General features: G+C 44.7%; 1 protein-coding gene across 4 annotated transcripts in view; it reads left to right on the top strand.

The window, feature by feature from the left end:
- Positions 1-19,727, top strand: part of NTAQ1 (N-terminal glutamine amidase 1) — a 28,094-nt gene extending 8,367 nt beyond the window's left edge. Inside the window, exons 4-6 of one of the 4 annotated variants that reach the window (XM_032858386.1) lie at positions 1,547-1,695; positions 2,585-2,709; positions 19,663-19,727. In XM_032858386.1, the coding sequence (XP_032714277.1) occupies positions 1,547-1,695; positions 2,585-2,709; positions 19,663-19,679 (291 nt within the window). In that variant the 3' untranslated portion in view covers positions 19,680-19,727. Of the gene's footprint in view, positions 1-1,546; positions 1,696-2,584; positions 2,710-7,189; positions 7,661-9,108; positions 9,802-15,014; positions 15,324-19,662 lie in introns of those variants that run through there. The other 3 variants (XM_032858385.1, XM_032858384.1, XM_032858383.1) reach the window with 3 other exon arrangements.
- The last annotated feature ends 234 nt before the right edge of the window (positions 19,728-19,961 follow it).

Here is a 19,961-nt window from a genome sequence, read left to right as displayed (position 1 = left end):
TGCCACGGTCCCACTGCGTTTGACAGTTTCCCCCTTTCTGCTCCTCGAGCTCCTGGAGGGTCAGGACTTTCCTTTCTCATCTTTGCATCTTTATTTCAGTTACACAGTTTCTCACAAACAATAGAGAGTGTGCACTTCAAAGCCACTGGAATAGGAGTAGAGGATGTCAAGCGGAAACAGATTTTGGATAAGGCAGGGACTGGCCGTGGTAGGAAGTGGGATGCTCCTGGAGAGAGAGCCAGCCCGCAGGGGATGGCAGTGGGGAGAGAGGAGGAAAGCTTGCTTCGGAAGGACAGGACTAGTACGGACACAGCCAGTGGAAGGGGGGCCGCTCGTCCATTATTTATCTGGAGGGTAGCGTGCATTAAGGGGAGTGCAGGGCGTAAGCATCCATTTCTGAGGCTGTTGCTGCCCTATAAAGACAGCATTGGAACCAGTGCAGGCTCTTTTGGCTTTGATGGCAGAGCATTTCCAGTCTTAATTAATCACCTTCCCCTCATCATAGGGTCGATGAACAACGTCCGAGAAAGTGCTCTGTAAGCCCTGAAGTCCTGGAAATAGAAGGTGGTGGTACTAATGGCACACTCATGTGATTGAGCCTTTCATCTCCCAGTCCTGTTCTCTGGGAGGCGCCTTCATAAATAACCCCCTGCCCCCACCGGCCCTTCCAGCCGGTAGCTGGTGCTGGGCTGTGCCCAGCGTCGGGGGCTCAGTGATGCCTTACCACCGAGCTGCACAGGAGAAGTTGTCTTCATCTTTCCTCCTTAATGGCTACAGATGGGGGTTGGCCGATTTAACAACAACATTTTAAAGTTCTTTCACATTCCAGGCTAGCCCAAGCAATCCCCTTGGTTAATACTTTGGAGGATATCCTTGCACAGCTTTTCCTTTGTATTCATATGCATGCGTGTGTACTTTGGAATGCACGGGTGTCTTTATACACACATAGCTTTTTAAAGTTTTTATTTTTATTTATTTTTTTAAACAATTTCCTTCTGTTTTTATTTATTTTTTAAAGATTTTATTCATTTATTTGACAGAGATCAGAAGTAGGCAGAGAGGGGGAAGCAGGCTCCCCACCAAGCAGGGAGCCCGATGGAGGGCTCGATCCCAGGACCCTGGAATCAATCATGACCTAAGCCGAAGGCAGAGGCTTAACCCACTGAGCCACCCAGGTGCCCCCACACATAGCTTTTAAAAAAATAATACATAGGGGTGCCTGTATATGTATATGTATATATAGACCTTTACATGTGTATGGCCATTTTTTTTCTGTAGGATGGGTTCCTAGAGGTAAAATTGTTAGGTCAAAGAGTATATAGTTAGTGTATATGAATATTTCCACTACCTACTTAAGTGTTCCCTGTGACTGGACATTTAGTCCTTTTTTAGGGTTTTTGTGTTTGCTTTGTTTTATTTTGCTGTTTTAGGAAGTGTTGTACTGGTCTTGTATTCATTGTTAATGATTATATATGCATTATTGCTATGACCTTGGAATTCACCATCATGAAGTAACTTGGTTAACTTCAGCAACTTTTACTTCTAGGATTACCATGTTGTCCTGCTTCATGTTTCAAGTGGAGGACAGAGCTTCATTTATGATCTTGACACTGTGCTGCCATTTCCCTGTCCTTTTGACACTTATGTGGAAGATGCCTTTAAGTCTGATGAGGACATCCACCCACAGTTCAGAAGGTGAGGAGATTCAGGATGGGTTTACCTTCTTTCTGAAGTTAGACCTTGACAGTTGTACGGAGAGTTTGTGTGAGTGTGTATGTATGTGATTTTCTGGGTTTTTTTGGCATTTGTTTTGCAAAGATCACTTGATTTGGCATCACCATTGAGTTGATATTTGAAAATGATGTGTGCTGTACAAAAGATTCAAAACGTTTTGAAGTTTTAAAAGTTGTCCAGCATAGGGATGCCTGGGTGGCTCAGTGGGTTAAGCCTCTGCCTTCGGCTCAGGTCATGATCCCAGGGTCCTGTTATCGAGCCCCGCATTGGGCTCTCTGCTCAGCAGGGAGCCTGCTTTCCCCTCCCTCTCTGCCTGCCTCTCTGCCTACTTGTGATCTGTCAAATAAATAAATAAAATCTTAAAAAAAAAAAAAGAAAGAAACAAATACATATTTAAAAGTTGTCCAACATATAAAAGGTTGGCATTCTTTAAAAAATGGGTGTGATGAGATCCCAAACATTTTCTGAAAGCCATTTCAGGGATTTCTCTCATCCACGTGTATGTGGGTGGGTGAGTGGGTGTGTGGGGTGTAGCCTTAATGATGAGAAAATTGAGAGGTCTGTGACGGCAGCACCTGAACTAATGTTGCCCTTTACTCCTGATACACAATCGAGTAAATCAAGGCCCCTGGACATATTTCTGTGCCTGTGTAGTTTTGGATTTCAGCTGATCCTTTCTCATGGCTCCTTTAACACGTGATAAAACTACATAGGTATTTGTGTATTACTGATCGTACAGAAATGCCTGGCTACTTCTGTGTGTGTCCTAGATAATGAATCTGTATAAAAATCGACTGGGAATTTCGCTGTGAAACCGTCCTAATGTATACGAACGTTGCTTTATCTGCAGGAAATTTAGAGTGATCCGTGCAGATTCATATTTGAAGAACTTCGCTTCTGACCGATCTCACATGAAAGATTCCAGTGGGAACTGGAGGGAACCTCCTCCTTCGTACCCCTGCATTGAAACTGGAGGTGAGCCAGAGGTGCCTTCTCCGGGAGGTTTCTGACCACCGTGCAGATCAGCATTGCCCCTTAACCAGGGACAAAAATTGTGTGTTATTCTTTGTACGACACTCCCTGAGTTGTAAGAAGGTCAGAGGGGGCGCAGATGTGTGTGTTTATTAGGTTCAGGAGTTGAGGCCCAGAGAGCAGGACTGGAAAGTGTATGAGCTCGCGGAGAGGGGAGGCGCTCAGGAGCAGAACCACGAGACTTGCACACCGCTAGCGTGCTGGGTGTGCCTACTGCCGGGACACTGGGCTTCAGGAGGTCTGCGTGCTTGGGTCATTTAACAGTGGGACAAGTAGCATCTTGCCGTGGTGGGGTTTCACGTTAAGGCGAAAGTCCGTAGGCATCCTTGCGTGATGTGAAATGTCATTTTCCTGGCTCTGTGATAAAATCTGCATTAGAAGAAAGTGAGAGCTGGCAGGTTTTATTGTACCACTCATCACATTTATGTGCTTTTAGGCAGCCGTCCAATTAATAATTTTCTGAGAGTTAAGTAGATAAAGAGTTCTTCGCCCTATTACTATTGTTTGCCATTCACAGGAGCTTGAAACGTTATTGATGTTTATACGTAATTTGCAACATTTGCCATTTCTGGGTGGGGTTATCCCGTCCCAGGGATGAGACCTTCTGCGTGCAGGTTGCTCTCTAAGCTATACAACACACCAGAAAAATAGGACAGTGGCATCCGGAGTTGAGCAAGGAAGAAAGTAAATCTGTTTGGTGTATTCGAACACTGAAAGAGGATTCAAATGGATTTTTGAGGCTCTCTGTGAAAAGCTCTCTCTCATGATTTTAAACGTTTATACTGGAATTGCTTTTGGGTCTGCCAACCTGCTTGCTGGCCTCAGCGTTAGAACTGGGACAGCTCCTAGGTTAGGAGGGAGTGTCATAGATCTTACTTTTAGTCTCAGGCAAGCTGCCGTATATGGTGTGGCCTGGGACAGCGTGCCTTCTGCCACCGCCCCCCCCCCCATTTTCTCTTCAGACGTGAGCCCCCAAGGCAGAGCCTAGCACGTAGCAAGCACTCAGTAAACACCAGCCTGTCAGCCCGGATCCTCTCTGAGTCACTCCTTTCAGTTTTGATGACTACTGTCCAGCAGATGCTATTTTGTGTCAGGCTTTGGTGCTGGCTGCTTTACATAGTCGTTTAATAGAATTTTCCCCACAGCTCAGGCAGGCTTTATTTTCCACATTTGGTGGATGCCTAAAGTGAGGGGCGTGGAGATTACGCCCTTTGTCTCGGGTGCACAGCCAGGCAGGATGAGCGGGCAGCCGGTGCAGGCGGTTTCTGCCTTGTGTGTGCTTAGTTCATCAGGGACCTCCTGAACTTGAGATTGAAACTGAAAGGAATCTGCTCTGAAGTGTGAGGCGAACATATAGGTTTCCCACATCCGAATGTGACCACACTGTAACATCCTCTCATGTGGGGAACTCAGTACTTCAAATCCTGTGTTTGTCAAAGGATTATATTTGAAGTTAGGATAAGGGAGAATTACTTTTAGCTAATTAGTAGTGTTTTATTAAAAAAATGAAGGTTAAAAAAGAAAAAAATGGTTCAAGGAAAATATTGAACCTTAATGCCTGTTTCAAGTACTTTAATAGCACTTCCCTGCGTCCCCCACACTCTGTGGTGGGATTGACTCTTAGGGCTTGAATTGAGTGTATTTGGTATGTTGACTGTTAGGATTATATGATTAATAATTTTGGTGGCCATATGTCTGCAAGACCACTCTTCGGTTCAGCATTTAGTGCCCCCCCCACCCTCCCCCCGGGGGCCATGGGAAGGAAACCGAAATTTATAATCGTATCACCTTGTCCTGAAGAGTTAGTTCCAGCACTGGTCACTGATGGCTCAGTTTTCAAAGACATTTCCTAAGTCTTGGGCTGAACTGTAGAGCACACCAAATTTCCCCCTCTCTTTTCTGAGTCCTTTCCTGCCTTTTGTCTGCATATACCTCCCATCCTCTTGCTTCCTAATGTATAGCAACAGTGGTTTATTTGAACCAAGCTGGAGGACCAGTAGTGTTAGGTGAACAGAAATGTTACAGTCCCCCGTGGGCGAGGTTAGAAGAGACAGATATTTATTTGTTATACCTTGATCTCTCTAAAATAATTTTTATTTATATTTTGTTTTTAATACATTGATCTTTTTACATGATGAATGACTGCAGATAGTAATCATTTTTTATTTAGTTATGTTAAGTCTTAGAAAACAAAAGAGAAAAGGGGGGATGCCTTAGAAAACAAATGCTATATTTCAAAAGTTGAGATTTCTTTTTAAAGGCATTTGTTAAAAATTTTCACAAGCCTGCTGGCCTCTGTGGAGTCTGGCACCTAGCCAGGTCAGCGGGAACTCCCACCCCATCTTTACTGGTAGGTGCCTGTCTTCCCTTTATTTCTAGTTAGATGGGGATCTGGCATTCCCAGCTCTCTGATGACTTCAATAAAAGTTCTGTGTCTGCTGAGTATCTAGCTTTTGTGTTAGAAGGGTGTTAGCAACTCTGTTTCTGGTTTTCTGCATCCTCAGTGCTTATGTTCATTTTCGAAAGATACAGTTGTGGGGTCGCATGTGCTAGTCCTACATGTTTTTGCTTTCAGTTGTTTAAAGCAATCTCTCTCTTGTTTTCTGCTTGCCTGGGCTCTGATCTTGTTTTGTTATGCTGAGTGTTTTCCCCTCTCAGTATTTTTAAAGTTTTTTTTTTTCTTTGTCACTAGTTTTTAGCATTTTTTTTTAAAAGATTTTATTTATTTATTTGACAGACAGAGATTACAAGTAGGCAGAGAAGCAGTCAGAGAGAGGAGGAAGCAGGCTCCCTGCCGAGCAGAGAGCCCGATGCGGGGCTCGATCCCAGGACCCCGGGATCATGACCTGAGCCGAAAGCAGAGGCTTTAACCCACTGAGCCACCCAGGCGCCACCAGTTTTTAGCATTTTGATTATGATGGACTGTCGTGTAGTTTCCTTTAAGTTTACTCCACTCAAGGTTGTTACGATCCCGAGATTGGTGGATTTATAGCATTCATCCAATTTGAAAACTATGGCTGTTATTTCCTTGCACATTTTTTCTTTTCTTTTCTTTCTTTTTTTTTAAGATTCTATTTATTTATTTGAGGTGGAATGAGAGTGGGAGAGAGCGAGCATAAGCACGGGGAGTGGCAGGCAAAGAAAGAAGCAGACTTCCTGCAGAGCTGGGAGCCCATTGCAGGGTTTGATCCCAGGACTCCGGGATCATGATCTGAGCTGAAGGCAGATGCTTAACTGACTGAGCCACCCAGACGCACCTGCTTGCACATTTTTTTCTGAACCACCCACCCTCCTTTAAATTCTTTTTTTTTTTTTTTTTTTTAATTTTTTAAAAATTTATTTGCCAGAGAGAGATCGCAAGTAGGCAGAGAGGCAGGCAGAGAGAGAGGGGGAAGCAGTTCCCTGCTGAGCAGAGAGCCTGATGTGGGGCTCGATCCCAGGACCCTGGGATCATGACCTGAGCTGAAGGCAGAGGCTTTAACCCGCTGAGCCATGCAGGCGCCCCCCTCCTTTAAATTCTTGTTCTTCAGCTACACATGTGTTAGATGGCTTGGTATTTTTCCTGTAGGTCAGTGATGTTCTCTTTTTTCTTCGGACTTTTTCTCTACATGCTTCGTTTGGAATAATTCCTCTATTTTGGCTCTAAATTCATTGCTCTTGTCTTCTGCATTCATGAATTTGTTGTTAATCTCATACAGCACACTTTTTTTTTCATTTTACATATTTTTTTATGTCTAGAAATTCCATTTTGGATTGATTTAATATCTTTCGTTTCTCTCTCTTTTCATCATGCTCATGTTTTTCTTTACCCTTTTTGAACATATGGGGCATGTTTATAATAGCTGCTCCTTGTCTGCTGGTTCCATTATTTCTGTCATTTTGGTCCATTCCTGTTGATTGATTTCTCCCCTGGTTTTGGGTCATATTTTCCTGTTACTTTGTGTGATTTGTAAAATTTGATTGGAGGCTGGACTTTGAATTCATGCTGTCAGTTGCTGGGTCTTGAGGTCTTTTTTAAAAACAGTGTTGGCATGCAGTTACGATACTGGGAGTCAGCTGGGTCCTTTCCACGCTTGTTTTTAAGCTTTTTTAGCGCTGGTCCAGAGCAGCCTTTCATCTAGTGCTAATTTAGCCCCAGGGCTCTGGTGCCGCCCTTCTAAGGACTCTACAAATGCTCTGTGCCTTACAAGTTCTCTCTCCCCAGGTTGGTGGGGACTGTGGAAGTTCTGCCAGTTATTAGATAGATTACATTCTGGTGCTTCTTTCCTGGCCCTGGGAGGTCAGTCCCAGCCAAAGACTTGGGTGTGTGTCATGGTCAGGGTGGGTGGGGAGTAGTGGCGGGGGCGGGGAGGGTCTGCTCTGCACCTCCCTCTCCTGGACCCCCTGTGTCCAGCTGCCCAGGATGTCAGTCTTCTCACCTCAGGGAGATTGCCATGCTGGGTGTGTTCCCCTCTGTGTGCCGGGGTCTGGAAACTGCCCCTGAGGTCCACTGGAAGAATCCCAGGGCTCCCCTTACTTGTTTCTACTTCCTTAGGAATCCTAGGTGTGTGCTGCCTGTTGTCCCACCATCTGGAAAAAGTTGCTAAATATATTTGCATGGTTTTCTGTAGGTTTATGGTGGAAGAGTAGTTTCTGTAACAATTTTTTGCTGGGCAGAAACAGCAATATGTACACACTTAAACATTTTCTTCAGTGTAGAGAATTTAAATCATATACCGAACTGGACTAAATAGTGTGTCAGATTTTCAACAGTTACTAGCTCATGGCCAGTCAATTCCCATCCACTTGCCGCCTTCTCATATTATTTTGAAGCCAGTCTCAGATACTGTGTCATTTCAACTCTAAATGTTTCAGAATGGATCTCTAAAATAGAAGGCTTTCTTTAAAAAAAAAAAAAAAAAAAGACCATTGTACCATTATTTTAGCTAAAAAACTTAACAGTAATTCTTTAAAATCATCATCTAGCTATCTAGCCAGTGTTCACATTCACAGTTATAAAGTCATAAAGTCATCATTTAAAAAAAATTTTTTGATTATTTATTTATTTATTTGACAGAGAGGGAGATCACAAGTAGGCAGGCAGAGGGAGAGCGGGGGAGCAGGCTCCCCGCTGAGCAGGAAGCCCGACGTTGGGCTCGATCCCAGGACCTGAGATCATGACCTGAGCTTAACCCACTGAGCCACCCAGGCGCCCCATCTTTTTTTTCTTTTAAAGATTTTATTTTTAAATAATCTCTACATCCAGAATGGGACTTGAACTGACTACCCTGCGATCAAGAGCTGTATGCTCTACCAACTGAGCCAGCCAGGCGCCCCCATATCCTCTTTTTTTATACAGTTTGTTTATTTGAATCAATGTCCTAATGAGATCCCTACATTGTATTTGGTTATGTCTCCTAAGAGTTTTTTTAAATATATAGATTCCTTGCCCAGCTCTTTTTTTCTTATAATTTATTTGTTGAAGAAACTGGGTCCAAGAGAAGCAGTCTAGATATTGCTGATTTTATCTCTTTTGTAGCCTCTGAATTTCCTATAATTTGGCAGTTGAATCCAATAAACTGGTAATTTGGTTATTCATGCATTTTGCAGAGGGTTAACCCACTGAACCACCCAGGTACCCCTTCATTTAAATTTTTGTTTTGAAATAATTTTAGACTTTTGGGGCGCCTGGATGGCTCAGTTGGTTAAGTGTCTGCCTTTGGCTCAGGTCATGATCTCAGGGTCCTGGGATCGAGCCCCGAGTCGGGCACCCTGCTCAGCGGAGAGCCTGCTTCTCCATCTCTCTCTGACCCTCTTCCCTCCTTGTTCATTTTCTCTCTCTCTCTCAAAATAAAATAAAAATAATTTTAGACTTCTGAAAAATTTGCTTAAGCACTAGAGCATTCCCATACCCCTTTACTCTGATTTCGCTAATGTTGAATTTTATATAACCATAATGTAATAACTGAAACTAAGAAAATGATGTCCTTGACATAGAAGTATTGGTCTAGTCCTGTTGACTTGCAGACCTTACCTAAGTTTTGCAGGTTTTCCCACTAATTTCTTTTCTCTGGTTCAGAATCTGCCCCGTGATGCTACATTTAGTTGTCCTGTCTCCTCAGTCCCCTGCAGTCTCTGACAGTTTTTTTTTTCCTTTCCTTTTATAACTTTTACAGTTTTGAAGAGTACTGGTCAGTTATTTTATAGCATGTCCCTCAATTTGGGTTTGTTTGATGTTTCTTCATGATTAGATTGAGTTAAGCGTTCAAGAACCCTTCTCCATTTGAATACTTTCCCCTACCTTTGGTCTTCTGGGTTGCTTTATTGTGTTTTCAATGGACATTTCTTTCATGAATTTTTTAGATTCCAAAATGAACCTGAATGATTTTATCAGTATGGATCCCGAGGTAGGATGGGGAGCTGTCTACTCCCTGTCTGAATTCGTACATCGGTTTGGCAGTCAGAACTACTGAACTTGACATCTGGATGTAGAACCATGGAGAAATTCTAGGACATGATCAGTCCATCCCTTCATTGGGGACAGCAAACACTATGGTACCTTTGGCTTGGATTATATTTTCCTCTTTTAATTCAGTTGAGTTGAAACATGGGTGAACAAAAAAGAAAATTAAAAAAACATTTTTTTGGATATGTTAGGTGAAACTTGATGTAGTGTATATTTGCTAAGATATTCCAACACTCATTTGTTAAAACATGTGATAACTTATGCCAGTAATTGCTTTTGTTATGATAGATGTGTGGACTTTGTGTTTGTTTTGGATGTTTCATTTCTCTCCAGCTACACTGTACGCTCCTTGAGGGCAAGGCTGTGGCTCATTGCTCTGTGACTCCCTCCAGTCCCTCCAAGGTGCCCAGAAAATGTTTGCTGGTGATTGTGCTGCTGCTTGAAGAGGGCTGGTACTGTGAGCTGAATCAGCAATAAGTAGTAGTCTTTTTGGACTATTATGTTCTTAAGAAAAGATTGAAGCCCTCTCAGGCTTGAGTGTTATTTGGTCTATTTATATATGTTTTTAAATAAAATTGATTTAAAAGTAATTTTGTTTTGAAGATTTTGTGTCACCCTTGATGATCTGAGATACCCAAGAATATCTCACTTGTAGATGGGAACCGTTGCTTCAAAATAAGTGTATCAATCTTCCTTCTTGAAGATGTTTTAGAAATTGACTTTCATCATATAATTCCAAATAAAAGATATTTGGCATTAAACCGGCATATACAGCGTTAACTCTTACGCATGTCTTGACATGATTCTCCTGTAGTAGTGAACAGTTTCTGAAAGCAAGGATGTCCAGGCTTTTGATCTTAGATGAGTTTTCTGCTTATTGAAAAACTTTCATTTAATGTAGATCCTCTGCCTTGTGCTATGGCAGGATACCTGCAGTCGTTACTCAAGAATCAGTCAAAGGAAATGTCCTATATCTGTTTGGGTCAGCTGACCAGGAGGATTCTGGGAGAAAGTGAGTGAACCTTTGGTAAGAGGAACACAAACACAATCTCTTAAGTTATTTTATAATTTAGAACTAATTATAGATCTCATACTTGCATATCTTTGTTGGCTTTTAGATGGTCATTTAAAAAGCATGCGGCTAAAATGAGGAAGATAAATTTTGGCAGGCTGTACTACGGAAATGCTTTCTCTTGAGCAGAGAGTTTCAGAGGGGCCAAAAGATTGTAATCTGTTTTACAAACTGGATTTTTAGAGGGTCTTTTTTTTTTTTTTTTTTTTTTGCCATTTTATGAGCAGGTTTCCAATCTGGTATTCATAACTGTGTCTAGTACAGATGAATCAGGCCGTGCGTGTGTGTGTAAGTTTGAACTTGGCAGCCAACTTGTCTTGAAGTTGAAACCCCTTATATCTTGCCAGTATAGGGAGTGAGTTTTAAGCCTGTTAAAGTGTCCAGTGGTCACAATCTGGAGTTAGAAGCAAAAGAGGATATTTGTTGTTTCTTTTCTACCTACCACCCCCCTCCTACAGCTCCTTCTAAGAAAGACCTGTCACAGAGTCCTCTGGATTTGCTGTATTAACATTCAAGGATTAAAAAAAAAAAAAAAAATCTCTCCTTGAGGAATGCTAAACTAGGGGCCTGGGAGTTTGGGGCTCGTGGTGGGCATTCTGACTGTCGCAGACGGGCCGAGGCAGAATGCAGCCTGGCAGAGCTGAGAGCAAAGCGAAAACCCAGAAGGCCTTTGTGAGTTCCTGGATCTTTCTGTCGCTTCAAGCCAGCGGCCACTTTGGAAATTCCCAGTTACATAAACCAGTGGATTCCATTTTCTCTTCAGCTTATGTGACAGGAACTGCTGTCAGTTTTAACTTAAAGGTAGGTTCCCTTGTGAGATTTTTCTTTGAAAGTTGTTTATCAGAAACTGTACTTTTGTCTTTTGATGCTTAATTTTTCCCTGAGGTCAGAGTTGCTTCTCTTTACACTCATCATGTGTGAGAGAATTGAATAAATACTGACAAATGCTGTCTGTTTGGAAAGAGGAACTTTCAAGAAAAGCAGGGGACTAAAATAGAATTTGTGAGTTGACTAAAAAAATAAGAAGAATGAGGTATTTCTGAGAATCTGACATATGACGGAGCAGGGAAGCAGATTCCACAAGGTAAACCGGCTCCTAGGTCAGAGGAATGGACTCTGATGGGAGAGATTACCAGGGTTTATAAGAAGGATTATTATGTATTTCATAAGCAGGGTTGGTTAGCAGTGGAAGTAGAGGGGAACTGTTTTGTGTATGTGGTTTTCTGAGCTTATTTTTAATTAATTATTTTAAAAATAGGTGGTGCCTGCACATGATACGAATTCAAAATATATACAAGTATATGGTAAAAAGTCCTCCGTCCTTCCACTTTTTGATTTCTCTGTCCAGAAACAACCTGTCTTCAGTTTCTTTTATGTTCTTCCAGGAATTTATTTTTTTATTATTTTTTTATTATTATTTTTTAAAGATTTTATTTATTTATTTGAGAGAGAATGAGTGAGAGAGAGCATGAGAGAGGAGAAGGTCAGAGGGAGAAGCAGACTCCCCAAAGAGCTGGGAACCTGATGCGGGACTCGATCCTGGAAGTCCGGGATCATGACCTGAGCCGAAGGCAGTCGCCCAACCAACTGAGCCACCCAGGTGCCCCAGGAATTTTTTTTTAAAGATTTAATTTATTTATTTGACAGACAGAGTAGGCAGAGAGGCAGGCAGAGAGAGAGAGGAAGAGAAGCAGGCCTCTTGCTGAGCAGAGAGCCCCGATGCGGGGCTCGATCCCAGAACTCTGGGATCATGACCTGAGCTGAAAGCAGAGGCTTTTAACCCACTGAGCCACCCAGTTGCCCCTCTTCCAGGAATTTTTATGCCCATATTAGCATATAGGTATTATAGATTAAGTTTGTTTCCCCCTCCCCACACAAGCGGTAACATTCTAAACATTGTTCTGCATTTTACTTTTCAAAGTTAAAATACTTGGATATTTTCTAATCAGTACATGTTGAACTTCCTCATTCTTTTTAAAGGTTACATTGTATTCTGTGGTGTGCATGGTCCATAATTTCACAGTCCTTTTTAAGTTGTTTTTAGTTTTTTGGTATGACAGAACCGCTTGAAGGAATATTTTTGTCTATGTGTCTTTCTGACAGTTTCCGAGATAAATTTTGAAAGTGTTGACTGCTAGTTTCCCGCCGAGTGCATGCTTTTTTCTTTTCCTGAAAAAGGAAATAGCAAATGTTTTCTGTAAAGGGCTAGATAGTAAATACTTTAGGCTTTGCATGCCATAAGGTCTTTGCTATAACTGTTCAACTCTGCATGAATGTATGGCTGTGCTCCAGTAAAACTTGGCTTATCAAATCCGGGGACTCGAGGATTTGACTTTGGGCTATAATTTGCTGTTCCTTGTTCTAGAGTAAGAGCTGTAGCTGTCATGTGGCTGTTTGGCCAGGGACTACAGTTCCCAGCCTCCTTTGCAGTGAGGTGTGGTCATGTGACAGGTTCTCCCCATTGGAATGTAAGGGGCTGATGGTGAAACACTGCCTACCCAGTCCTTTACACCTTTTCCCCCTTGCCTACTGATGAACGGTTGGGGACTAGAATGACTTCGGAAGCTGCCAGTTGAAGATAGCAGAGCCACCATCAGCCTGGACCCCTGAATGGCCCTAAGGAGCCGTCCTACACCTACTTGAAAAGTATGATGCGGAACTGATCCTCAAAGACAAAACCTGTGTATTTCTTTGGAAGTCACAGAATTATTGGGTGAGTCTTGATCTAGCAGTTTAGCCCTCCCTAAATAATACAGTGGCCATTCAGGCCCTTGTGACAGGATATGTTTTTGACTGGGTCACAAATTGTGATGTTCCTTGTGGAGTCAGTGCCTCTGTGTGCTTGTTCCAGCCAGCCCCTCGGTGTCCTGCAGTGTTGGTGGAATTACTGCCCTTCACAGAATATTCAGGAACACTGAAAAACAGATGCCCGTTAATACCTCTTGCTTTGCGTGAGGTTAGAAGCCTTGTGGGAAAGATGCCAAATGAGCCCTGTTTCCATTTACGGTTCAGACATGCTCACGCCTGTCAGGTGACCTAGAAGTCCTAAAAGCAGTCCTTGCTAGAGGAGAGGAAAACAGGTTCCTAAAAGAAGAATGACACCTGAGCTGGGGAAACATGTGGCCGAGTGGCTCAGACTGAACGATGACAGGAGGTTAGAGGGACCACGGGTGGCAGTTACAGTGTGAGGTGTGCCTCCCCGTTGCTCCCCCTTCTTGGTGCACTCTGACCCTAACTCCTCCATCTTTAAGAAAGCCCTGTCTTCTGGGAATGAAAAGAGGGGACTGTCAGTTGGCCCACTCTGTGGGTCTGTGGGAACCTTGGAGGGAGCTGGTCTTGGGCGGGAGGAGGAGATCAGCATTCTGACAAAGGTTGGCGTTTCGGTGGTTGAGTGGTCAGTTCAGAGCCAAGGAGCAGGAACATGACGAAGCCTGAAGGCTGTGGCTCTGATTCTGGACCCGTTTCATCACAACCTTGAAGTAGAAAATGACCTTATATGGGACTCGCAAGCTGGTGGGAGCTTGTGTACATTCAGCTTGTAATAGCGAGCGACCCTGGTGCTTGCGGGAGACTTTAGGTGGAGAATGCTTTCCTAAAAAGTTGGGCTTGGTGAAGGTGTGCTTAATCAAGAATTGGGGTTACTATAAATGTGATAGGTTTGTACTTACTAGTGGTTGGAAGCCTGGGACATACCAGAAACATACCATTAAGGGAAGAGGAAGTCATACTCATTTGCCTTGAATAAATTTTGGAGAACAAAGGTAGAAGTTACAAGGAGATAATTTTCCTACGTCTGCCTCTCCCTCCTTTTCTCCATCTTCCCTTCCTCCATCCACCCATCCCTCCATCAACCCCATGTCTACTGCATGCCTACCACTTGCAAACTTAGGTCACAGTGAGCAAGGCAGAACTGTCCAAAAGAAGATAGATGCAGTGCTCTATCTATGATAGAGTGCACTATGATAGTGCTCAGGGTCAAGGGACAGTGGGCTGCCACAGCACTCTCAGTAGCAAGTAAGCAGAAAGCTAGCCTTTGCAGAGTCTGTGCTACAGAAATCTTTTGATAAAAACTTGGTGCCTAAAAGATTACACTTTGTTTTTATAAATTTTTTATTTTTTATTAACACATAAAGTATTATTAGCCCCAGGGGTACAGATCTGTGAATCACCAGGTTTACAGACTTCATAGCACATACCGTCCCCAATGTCCATAACCCCACCTCCCTCTCCCTACCCGCCTCCCCCGGGCAACCCTCAGTTTGTTTTGTGAGATTAAGAGTCTTTTATGGTTTGTCTCCCTCCAGATCCCATCTTGTTTCATTTATTCCTTTCCTACCTCCCAAAACCCCCCATGTTGCCTCTCAACTTCCTCATATCAGGGAGATCATATGATAATTGTCTTTCTCTGATTGACTTATTTCGCTGAGCATAATACCCTCTAGTTCCATCCATGTCGTTGCAAATGGCAAGATTTCATTCCTTTTGATGGCTGCATAGTATTCCATTGTGTATATATACCACATCTTCTTTATCCATTCATCTGTTGATGGACATCTAGGTTCTTTCCATAGTTTGGCTATTGTGGACATTGCTGCTATAAACATTCGGGTGCATGTGCCCCTTCGGATCACTACGTTTGTATCTTTAGAGTAAATACCCAGTAGTGCAATTGCTGGGTCGTAGGGTAGCTCTATTTTCAACCTTTTGAGGACCCTCCATGCTGTTTTCCAGAGTGGCTACACCAGCTTGCATTCCCACCAGCAGTGTAGGAGGGTTTCCCTTTCTCCGCGTCCTCACCAGCTAAAAGATTACACTTTGAACAAACATGTGAGCCCAACTGAAGATCTGTCCTGTCATTACTTAAATGGGCCTTGGAGGAAGGAAGTGACTGTTGTAGCACAGAAGGTGTAGAACCAGAAAATGTGGAAATATGTGAAGATCCCTAGGACCAGGAAGGAAAGTCCAGCCTGAGCCAGAATTACTCACTTAGCTCTCCTTTTGAGGGCTGACCAGCAGCTCTCTGGTGAGAGAGACTCGTTGGAGAGAGACTCGCTCTGGGACCTACTGCTTCTGTGTGTTGGGTGCACGTGTACCTGTTGAGTAGAGAGAACACATTCTGGAGATGAGTGACAGTCTCTGCAAGCAAGTCCTTCTGGCACCTTCCCAGAACACTGAGGTAATGAGGCTGTCTAGTTATAACGCAGTGAGTATCCGGGCCGAGTGCTGCAGCAAGTACAGTCCAGCATCTGACACTCAATGGGGACAAGGGGCTAAGTCGCCCCCTGTAAGACAGTCTCTTGCAGTGTGAGGCACATGGTGGCTGCTTAGTAAACATTTGCAGAGGGAACGAATCTATGTTTATGAGGATCTTTCCATGCGTTTCTGTTAGCGGTGTTGTTATAAAATCAATGAAATGGTGTGTGGTTGTACCCCTAAGGCAGCTGTAACCAGCTGATGAGATTGAATTTGGTTGTGGGACACAACCGACACGGCCAGAGTCATTTTGCTCTTGATGAAGAAATGACAAGAGTGCTCTCTGGGAGGGCTTCTCTCTGGGTCTTCTTTTGCCCTTTGTCTCACTGGGCTCCCTCCCAGTCTTGCTGACACATTGTCTGTGTCAGTTCCGAGAACGTTCACAAGTATCTCCAGCTAGTAAGAACATTCTGTCCGGAGATCTACTCCGTGTGTGCCATGGCTGAAGATGCCAGACGGAGGGGACAATATCCCTGTATTTCCACAGGGTAAGTTTGGGGTGCTATGGTCTGAATGCTTGTGTCCCTCTCCCTGTCCCAAATCCAGATGTTGAAATCCTACCCCACAGGGGTGATGGTATTAGGAAGTGGGGGCCTTTGGCAGGGGATTAGTTCTTGAGGGCGGAGCCTTGTGACTGGGGTTAGCGCTGTCATGAAAGAGATCCTGTTACCCCAACCCCTTCCCACGTGAGGATGCAACGGTAAGTGTGCAGCCCACGACCTCACTGCCCTGTGGGCGCTCTGACTGGACTTCCAGCATCGAGAACTGTGAGCAGTAACTTCCTGTTGTTTGGAAGCCACTCAGTCTGTGGTGTTTTGTTAGGGCGTCCTAAAAGGGTCGAGACAAGAATTCCTAACCTGCAAGTCCCAGCACACACTGTGTGTGGTGATAGGAGCACATGTTTCTGGAGAGCGGACCCATAGCTTGTATTATCTGTTTGTTTATTTAAAAATATTTTTACTTACGTAGGGGCTACTCTGTGCCAGCTCCAGGTTAGATGCTGGTAACTGAAACCAGAGTAGCACGTGCCCTCCTGTTGGTGACGGGCTGACGGTAGGGACTGCTGTCCATCAAAGAATCATGCAAATGACCACACAATGGCCCCTGTGCCCCGTGCTATTAAGGAGAGGTAACAGCTACATGCGGTGGGAGAAGTAATCCGGTTAAAGGGGTGGGGAGGCTTCCTGGAGGAGGTGTCGCATCCATTCAACAGATAGCTCCTACTCAGTGCCAAGCAGTGTTCCTGCCCCGGTGACTGAGCAGCGGAGAAAAAGCCCATGTGCTCATAGAGCCTACATTCTGGTGGAGAGGACAGACCGTGAACATGTACGGCGTGTGAAAAGATGGTAGCCATTTATTGAGTTGGGGAAAGATTGTTGGGGGAGCCTTTTGGGAGAGTAAGATCAGGAGTTTCATTTTGGATGTTAAACCTGAGATGCCAGTTGGATGTCTTTGAGGAGATGTCAGATAGGAGTTGGGTAGAGGAGTCTGGGATTCAGGGATGAGGTTCAGGGTGCGAATGTACAATTGGGATGCTTGGATAATATTTGAAGGCACAGGACTCTAGGAGATAGTGGAGATGCTGGGTGTAGATGGGGAAGATGTCTGGGGACCTAGTCTTGGGGGCTTTTACATTTAGGGGTCTGGAGAGGAGAAGGTGCCAGAAAGGGACAGAGAGGATGGGCAGTGGCAGGAGTGGGAGTTAGAGAATAAGGAGAAGACCAGGGAAGCTCAGGGGAGAAGTGATTTCAGAGAGAGAGGGATCAGATCAGATGTCTTTGGTCAGTGGAGTCAGCTGAGGACTGAGGTGACTGTTGGCTTTGGCAACATGGAGCTTCTTCAGAGCAATTTGAGTGGAGCGATGGGGATGGAAGTGGTTGGATAGCTTCAGGAGAGAATGGGAGGAAGGAGGCAGAGTACTTGGTAAAGGGAGCAGAGAAATGGGCCACTGCTGAGGGGAAAGGGGTCAGGGAGAGACTTCTGTGTCCCTGGCCCTCATGCAATTCCTCCTTTACAAACAGATTAATTCTACCCCTCCAAAGACCTGTCCTCCAGGCCTGCTGTCCTCGTACACAGGGCTGACACCACTCAGCTCTTGCTCTGGGGGTGGGGGGCGGTGTTAATTCCCTACGACTAGATCAGTCCCAAGTGAGCAGTCCCTTCTCTTTTCTTCTCTTCTTCCTTCCTTTCAAGATTTTATTTGAGAGAAATAGAGAGCAAGAGCAGGGGTGAGGGACAGAGAGAGAAGCAGACACCCTGCTGAGCAGGGAGCCTGATGCAGGGCTCGATCCCAGGACTCTGAGATCATGACCTGAACTCAAGGCAGATGCCTAACCCACTGAGCCACCCAGGCGCCCGACAATGTCTTGAGCATCGAAGTGGAGGAAAGAATGCTGGATGGCCTGTGGGGATATTTCATCCTTGGGCACTAGCCCTATAGGACTCCATGCTTTTTTTCTGTCTCCTCCCCACCTTGCAGTCTGTATCTCCATGAAGCAGCCAGAGCAGTCTTTAAAAATACAGACTAGAGCACCTCACTCCCCTGCTTTAAAAACAACCACAAACCACCACCACTCCTACTCTATGGTGGCTTCAACATGAACTTAAGACAAAACCCACTGTCTTTTCAGAGACCCTTGAGGCCCCGTGTGGTCTGGACTGTGGCTGCCCCTGAGGCTCTAGCTCCACGAGTCCCGGTGCGCTCCCGGTCCTGGCACCCCCACGAAGATTCTGTTGTGAACCAGGCCAAGTGCATTCCTTCTGGAGGGACCTCGCATGCTACTTGCTCTGATTTGCCCCTTCTTTTCTGTGTCTTCTCTGGGCCCACCACTCCCTGACATTTAGGTCATAGCTCCAAGTCCACGAATCCAAGCTGCCAGACCAGGCAAGGGCACATCACTTCATCACTTCTTTCCTTCATAGCAGTTGTCACTAATGGAAACGAGCTTGTGTTTATGTTTATTTACAAGCCTGTTTTCTGTGTCCCCCCACCAGGCGGGGGGGGGGGGCTGGCTCCACCTTACTCAGGCCAGCGACATCCGTCTGGCCCTGTAGGTGCTCTGCAAGCATTCCTTGACTGTTTCACCAAGGATCGAGCCTCCCAGCCACTGGATCTCTGGATAATGCCAGGGAAAAGCTGCTCAGTTCTTGCCCGTTGGATTCCTACCTCCAACTAGGTTCTGTTCCTTTCCAGATCATACTGTCCTCATCCATGCAGCTTCCTTTGACAGACCCTCTGGCCTCTATCCTTTCACTTCTCCGTCTGGAGAACACATCACAGGTGGCTTCTGCAGGTGGCCAAGATCTCACGATGTGGTTTATTAGTGTCCCCCACACTCTCACTGGGCTCCTCACCCCACAAATGTACCTGGATAACACCTTGTCCTGTGTCTGACTGTGACAGTGGGGCTCACGGGATGTCCCCCTTTCCTCTGAGCTGACCGCGCAGGCTGGCACTGGAACAGACCATCTCTTTCACCCTCCCAGCCATGGAGAGTGTGGCTTTGGCCGTGAGCTACAGCAGGCATCTGCTGGGCCCATGCTTTTAATAACATCCATTTGTTATCAAGTGAGCAGTCAGAACTGAATTTCGCTTCGTGTCAACAGGCAGGCTTTCCTGAGGTTTCCATGGGGACCCGGAGTTTTAGAGCAATTTCTGGGAAGAACGTTGGAAAGAAATTGAGAGGCAAAATGTTAATCCAGTCACACTGTTCTGGCACACACCGTTTCTAGAACCATGGGTGATGGATGCGTCACTTCCCACTCAAGGCCCGCAGGGTGCGGTGCTGTTGTGATCTCCAAGTCCAGGTGCGGAGGAGGCCTAGTTCCCGCACTCAGAATACCAGAAAAATCAGGTTGCAGTCTGTAGTCCCCATTACACGTGGGCTTTTTGCTCACCACATGCTGTGTTATCTTGGGGGAAATTCCTTAACCTCTCTGGGCCTTGGTTGCTTCACTTAAGGTTATTTTGAGATTGTGTGTGTGTGTGTGTGTTTAAGAGAGAAGCTTTCATACTCTGGAAGGTAAAGTGTTTTAAATTGCTAACACTCATTTCATATGTACTGTGTGCCCTATCTTTCTTTAAATGTCATTTTAAAGTGATCCTTTTGCTTTCCCATCCTCTTAGTTCTATCCCTCAGATGACTTTGTCACCCATTGGACTTGGACTTCTAGGCATCTTGGAAACTTAAATCAGTTTGGACCCACCTCTATGGAAGGTAACCCGGATATTTATCTTTAGAAATGACTTATAAAAATACTCTTTAACTTAGTAGTCATTCCCCACGTAGGAATTTGTCTTCTGGATTTACTGCTCATATGTAAGATATGGATGAACAAGTTATTCACTGTAGCATGGGGGTAACCACACGAGATTGGAAACCACCTATGGGCCTGTTCCCTGGGGCCCGATGGGATGAGCTGTAA

Source organism: Lontra canadensis, unplaced genomic scaffold, assembly GCF_010015895.1.
Source record: "Lontra canadensis isolate GAN:19392208 unplaced genomic scaffold, GSC_riverotter_1.0 scaffold15, whole genome shotgun sequence".
In the NCBI taxonomy this organism is placed as follows: Eukaryota; Metazoa; Chordata; class Mammalia; order Carnivora; family Mustelidae; genus Lontra; species Lontra canadensis.
This window is presented reverse-complemented; position numbering and strand designations above follow the sequence as displayed.